This window comes from Lates calcarifer, linkage group LG9, assembly GCF_001640805.2.
Source record: "Lates calcarifer isolate ASB-BC8 linkage group LG9, TLL_Latcal_v3, whole genome shotgun sequence".
Lineage (NCBI taxonomy): Eukaryota > Metazoa > Chordata > Actinopteri > Centropomidae > Lates > Lates calcarifer.
This window is the reverse complement of record NC_066841.1, coordinates 18,404,022-18,410,021: the sequence shown is the minus strand read 5'-3', so window position 1 is coordinate 18,410,021 and position 6,000 is coordinate 18,404,022. Positions and strand designations below refer to the sequence as shown.

General features: G+C 39.2%; 1 protein-coding gene across 44 annotated transcripts in view; it reads right to left on the bottom strand.

The window, feature by feature from the left end:
* Window positions 1-6,000, bottom strand: part of ap3b1a (adaptor related protein complex 3 subunit beta 1a) — a 118,622-nt gene that overhangs the window by 80,796 nt on the left and 31,826 nt on the right. For 5 of the 44 annotated variants that reach the window (XM_051073053.1, XM_051073052.1, XM_051073047.1 and 2 more), the window contains exons 8-16: window positions 5,360-5,515; window positions 3,883-3,980; window positions 3,700-3,754; window positions 3,544-3,615; window positions 2,953-3,015; window positions 2,700-2,832; window positions 2,484-2,593; window positions 2,183-2,359; window positions 1,119-1,305 (exon numbers count right to left, since the gene is read on the bottom strand). The exons of 10 other annotated variants lie outside the window; for them this stretch is intronic. In XM_051073053.1, the coding sequence (XP_050929010.1) occupies window positions 1,119-1,305; window positions 2,183-2,359; window positions 2,484-2,593; window positions 2,700-2,832; window positions 2,953-3,015; window positions 3,544-3,615; window positions 3,700-3,754; window positions 3,883-3,980; window positions 5,360-5,515 (1,051 nt within the window). Of the gene's footprint in view, window positions 1-46; window positions 178-1,118; window positions 1,306-2,182; window positions 2,360-2,483; window positions 2,594-2,699; window positions 2,833-2,952; window positions 3,016-3,543; window positions 3,616-3,699; window positions 3,755-3,882; window positions 3,981-5,359; window positions 5,516-6,000 lie in introns of all 44 variants that reach the window. 29 more of the 44 variants (XM_051073056.1, XM_051073069.1, XM_051073064.1 and 26 more) reach the window with 9 other exon arrangements.

The window sequence follows — 6,000 nt, the reverse complement described above, 5'->3', positions numbered from 1 at the left end:
ATGCTAACAAGTATGAAGAAGTGTGTGAGGAAGGTAGATTCCTTACTGGCTCAATGACCTCCACGTTCCTCACAGACTGGTCAGGAGCAACAGCCGGCCAGTCCGAGAGTTCCTGGTATCCGGTAGCTTTAATGTTGAGACTGTGGGAGAGAGTGCCCAGTTGGTAACGGTCTCGATCTGAAAGTAGAGGACAGAGAAATGACAGAAAATGAAAAAATCAGATAAAATGAAATAAAAATGAACTGTGTTGAGACAATAATAGTGGTGGGTGGCAGAAATGACAATTGAGGTAAACAAATTAAAAGATCAAAATAAAGTTAAATGAATGGTGGAGAAATGGGTGATGGCAGTAACCTCAGTCTGTCCTTGATGAGGGAGCCAGTGAGTAAATGTCACTGTATACATTTAGAGAGCTTTAATAGACGATCTAGGCATCCTCTTTCTCATTACACACAAGCATTTTACATCAGTTCTCGGTTTCTGTTTTTGTGTGCACACATACGCACATTCTCTCTTCTCTCTCCCCAGTGGTCAACACAGGAAGATAATCAGTGTCTGTGCCTTGGGAGGTGTGCTCTAAAAACTGTGCTTTGCTAACAAAAAAAGAGAGAAAAAAAGGCTTCAGTCGTGAATATTAAGAATGACAGGGGTGGTTAACGCTTTCCATAAACATCCAGTAGGTGCAAACTGCCTCTGAATTTTAATGTTGTAGAAGGCCGTTTCTGTCCCTTTTGTCAAGGGGGGAGAGAGAGAGAAGAGACAGCTAAATGAGAGAGATTTTTTTCCCCTCTCAGTGTCTGAAAAAGGTTAGCATTAGCTCAATAATTTACCCATCTCATTAGTCCAAGGTAAAGGGGTCTGACCTAACTGCCCTTCAGAGAGACAGACACACCAGAATAATAAATCCACTGCCTGAATCAACTTTGCATACTAGTGGAAATGGAGCCACTGGATGTGAAATAGAGGTCCAGTTAATACGTATTCAGTGATTTGCTTAGATGAACTACCAAACAGGCACAGGAGAGGAATGGTATTTAATTCAAAATTTTCAAACCATTTAGAGGATTTAATGTTTCAAAATAAGGATAAAAGGTTGACGTTATAAATGTATGAACTACCTTTGAAGGCGGACTCAAGCACCGGAGCTGGTTTGGGGGCCAGTAAGATGCGTCGAGCATACTTGTTGAGGGCTCCATTCTTCTCGCTGGGGACTATGAGCTGTCTTATAAAGCGTGTTCGGTCCCTGATATCATAGTTCTGGTCGTATTTGCCGAGGTTCAGGATGTACTGGGTCAGCAGCTTGGTCTGGGGCAGATAGGGCGTGGTGAGTTGAGAGGTTGGAAGAGAAAAGTAGGATGACATGTAGAGTAGAAGACAGACAAGGATAAAGGTAAGCATGAGTGAGACAAGATTATGCATGAGGGAACAGTTCAACATGCTTATTCAGTCTTTTGTCAAGAGTTAGATAAGAAGGCAGATACCACTCTTATGTCTGTCTATGCAGACGTTTTCCATGAAGGTCAAGGAAACATCTTTTTGATTTTTCAACCACAGCTCTGGTTCAGCCTTGGTTCAACCTAAATAAGTAAAAAAGTCTTCCTCTGGCCCAAAATAGGGAGAAAGAGCACTTGCACTGACATATAATATTTAGGCAGGCATAAAAACAAAACTTACTGCTGCCATGAAGGAAGCATTATAACCCAAATCCTGAACAGCATTGACTTTGTGTCTCAGTCTGTCCTCCTGCGACACATTACAAGGAGCAAGAGGTTTAATGATGTGCTCGTTTGAGGAGGTGGCGTCTGGCCTCATAAACCCAGCTCAGAGGCCAAAATTGCCCCATGTAACTGAATGGGCCTGTAGACACCAAGCTGCACTAGGTGATGCACCATTACATTAAAGCTGTCTTATTCACTGCTCTGTATTTAAACCAGGCATTTAGCACTGACCTGCAGAGGTGTTCAACTGCAGCAAGACAAAGCTGTGTCTTGTGTAATACAAAACTTAAAAGAATGATTCATGACCTCAAATTTAGACAACACAAAACGAATTTATCCCTCAGGTACTATGTGTATAATTATTTCAGAAAACAGTAGCATTAATCCAGAACCACATCTGCCTTATGCTTGGGTCAACACAAGAACAAATAGCTTGATGCTGGTATTGGTATTTTATTTATTACCTGCTTAGAGTTGGTCAGGTAAAGTTTGGCTGCTAGGTTGACTGTCTGCAGCTTGACAATGTCCTCCTCTATCGTGAAAGTCTTTGCCATCTTCCGAAGAACATCAGGTGCAATCTTTGGTACCCTCTCGCAGTACTCTCCCATCAGCCACAGGATGCTTGCTCGGGCCATGGGAACCTAGAAGTGTAGGTGACAAAAGATATATTGTTATCTTAAACACTTCATCTGTTTCTGTCTTAACTTTCATGTTGAACACGTGCAAACAGGTCAACAGCACAAATAACACACTGATGAGTCTTACAGTGATGTTGTCGAAGAGCTTGGCCATGTGTTTGATGATCTCACTGTGCTGGGTGGGCTGAGTCTGAAGCAACTTTTTGATCACAACAACACTCTCAGCCACCACAGTTTCTGCAGAGACAAAATAGGTTCTCACAACACAAAAACACAAAACTGGACTGTTTATTATATTCTATTATACTATATTATACCGTGGAATTGAAACACATTATTTTACCATCTCTGTTGGAAAGGAGCAGCACCAGCCCGTTGAGACAGGTGTCTGTCACCTCAGAGATGTTGGTGGCACATCTGCCGATGGCCTGAATCGTGGCTGCCGCAAATGCCTTGTCCTGACTCTTCACGTAAGTCTGAAAAAAATTAGACCAAAGACAAGTCAAGAGAAGTGTAATAGTCAAAACAAGAGTAGAAACTTAACTGTTAAATGTTGATGTGAAGTAATGGTTCTTAATAGGAAACAAAAGACAAACCTGAAATTCCCTCAGGATAGTAGAGATGTTGGCTTCATTGGCAAGGTTGGTCAGGATCTCCAACTGCAAAAATCATTGAGGAAATTTATTTTAATGTCTAACAAGCTGTTGTGGTAAAAGCTCAAGTAAAGATCAATAAGATTCTGAGCTTGTAAATTGATGTTCAGAAGCTATTGTGCTTGTTTTGAAGTATGTGGTTGTAAAACAAAAACTGCAGGAGAAAATCGAGCCAGTAAATGTGTAGAAAAGGTTTGTGGTTGCAGAAAAAATATGAGAATGTGTAAAAACAAAAGTGCCATCCTTGAAAGTCAGTAAACAGTTTCCACACCTCTGGCCTTGCGTTCACAGTCAAAAGCAGGACCAAATCTCATACTACTTTCTTCGTCTGTGTACATGTGTAACTACAGTGTCGCACAATGTTAGAACTAAGTTTCACTGTTTTCTACTTACTACTACTACATTCAGATGTTCACTCAGGTGTTTCTCCCAATCTCCCAGTAACTTCACCAATGATATACAGTATTTTTTTTGCATGATGGGACTGATGGGACTTATAAACTATATACATGATGCCACAAAATAAACCGTTACCTTCAGTGTTTTGATATGTGTGGCATCTGTAGATCTGACATAGAAACTCTTCATGAAGGGCTCAAACATCCCCTGTTGGAAGATAATTCACGTTATTACACATCCTGCGTCACTGCACGACACCTTTATTGTTCTGCTGTCCAAAGGCAGACTTACCTTTCTCTGAATGGACATTGTGGCGATATTCTGAAGCACAATGTACTGCACCTCTCTTTGCAAAAGAGAAATAAAATAACATAACCAGACAGCAATAAAATGAGCACATGGAGATACAGTGAACTCAGCATCAAAAGAAAATTGTTCATCACAACATCACATGCAACAATTTTTTTGCGTTACCTGTGGCTTCTTAGTAGTCGAACCAGTGACTTAGTGACAATGCTAACTTCATGTTTAGGGGCCAGATGCCAGTAGAGCTGGGCAACAGACATCACCACCTGAAAACACGCACAGTCAGAATTGAAAAGGATTTAAGTGGCTGGGCGATAAAACAATAATGACAATTATCACAATATAATCTTATATCGTGATAATCTTATATCACAATATAAAATTATATCACAACATAAAATTACAACAGAATTTTCCTCAATAGAAACATAACAAATGCTGATAAATGTTTTTTATAGTTAATTTCCACGCTTAGATAGCATGCACAGAAAAGAAACACAAATTGGCTTTTAGATTAGTTAGATTTAGTATTATATTACTTTTTCGATCTCAGATTTGCGAAATGTTCCTTTGTTTGCCACGTTCTGACCACAATTAAATTTCAACCTTCTCTCAGAAGCAAAAAACAGCCTATAAACTTGAAAGAAATCATGATTAGACATTTATCATGATATTTCTCTATATCAACTGATATGAACAGTTTGGCCATATTGCCTAGCCCTAGATTCAAGTACTTTCCTGCATCTTCTTAGAACATTATTTATTCTTTGATATTTGTTTTAATTTTAACACTCCCCAGAGTGTTGCAACCTTCTAACTCTAAATCTTACTCTAACTTGATTTTATGCTTTTCAACACTTTGACAAGCACTTTAAAACTTTTAAATGCTTTAGTATTATTACACCATTATTTTACCATCTGTCAACCCAAGCTGAAATAAAACACCTTGTGCATTTCTTAGGGCTCTACAAAGGCACTCATGACATGACTCTATAAATGTAATTTTTCAGCTGTGCTTTAAATAGCCAGAGGACGTGTGTCCATCATTGCAGGCAGAATGAAAGGGTTCAGGCGTCTATGAAGATGGAGGATGTCACTGTGTTGTCGCGAGTAAAGAAACAGCGTGTCACATTTTAATCAACACTTTCATTTGGGAGCATTTTTCCTCCCGCTGCTACACAGTGACAGAGGCCTTGAGACTCCAGGGTGATGGAGATCTGCACTCACTACGTTCATGTATTTTTTTTTTTTTTTTTCCCTAGTCTTGGGGAGTGCAGTATGGTGGGGTGTGTGCATGTAGTCTTATGTGTTTGAGTTATGCTTTCAGGTGTGTACATTGTATTTGTGTAATAACATGTATCTTGGAATTATTGGTGGGAAGTTAATTTGATATTGTATACCTATACAGGGCTGCAGCAGCACTAGATGTTGTTGAGATATGAGCAGAGGCCACATTTAGGGACCTATGTTTCGCCAGTGTTCTCTCAACCGGTTAAAAATCAGCATATACATTTACACACACTACACTTTCCCACACTTTAACAATGAATTTCCATCAGCTTCACCCCCGGAGTGTGTTCATTCTACACTTAATGACTTGAAGATAACTGGTTTAAGTCTGTGTTTAAGTGTCTGGCTGACTCACAGCAGTGTTCCTGCTCTGCAGTAGAGGTTTAGTGTTCCTGAGCAGCAGTCTGTGATCTGGATCCATGATGTAAGGCTTGGCCTCAATCTGGCCTTTTTTCTCCTCAGAGTCAGAGTCATAGAACGTCTTCTCATTGTTCTCATCAAACACAGCACCCTGAAACAAAACAGCACAATATGTCAGATTAATATATCAAACTATCTCAGAAGGTGTACACTCAATACATCATGCATCCACCTGACTATGGAAGACACACCACCATGTTACTACCACCAATTACTGTGAACTAAAATTGTACAAATTTCAGCTTTGATGGTTGAAATCAATTGTCCCGTGTGATTTGGGAAAATTGAGTGATATACTGCATCATAAAAAATGTTATGTTGCCGGTATTTATACATTTCCCTAGATACTAATTGTGGACAGAAATCCAAAAGTGTAAAATGGCTAAATTGTATAAAAATAATTCAATACACAAAGATTTTATATTGAAAAGTAGGAGTTTAACTCAAATGTTGCAATCGAAATTCCTAAATTATGACTACAAAATGGTATCGTAGCTTTTGCATTTCAATTTATACATTTTTGGAATTATATCTTTAAAGGATAAACTGGTGTCATTCTTTATTTTTCTTTTTGTG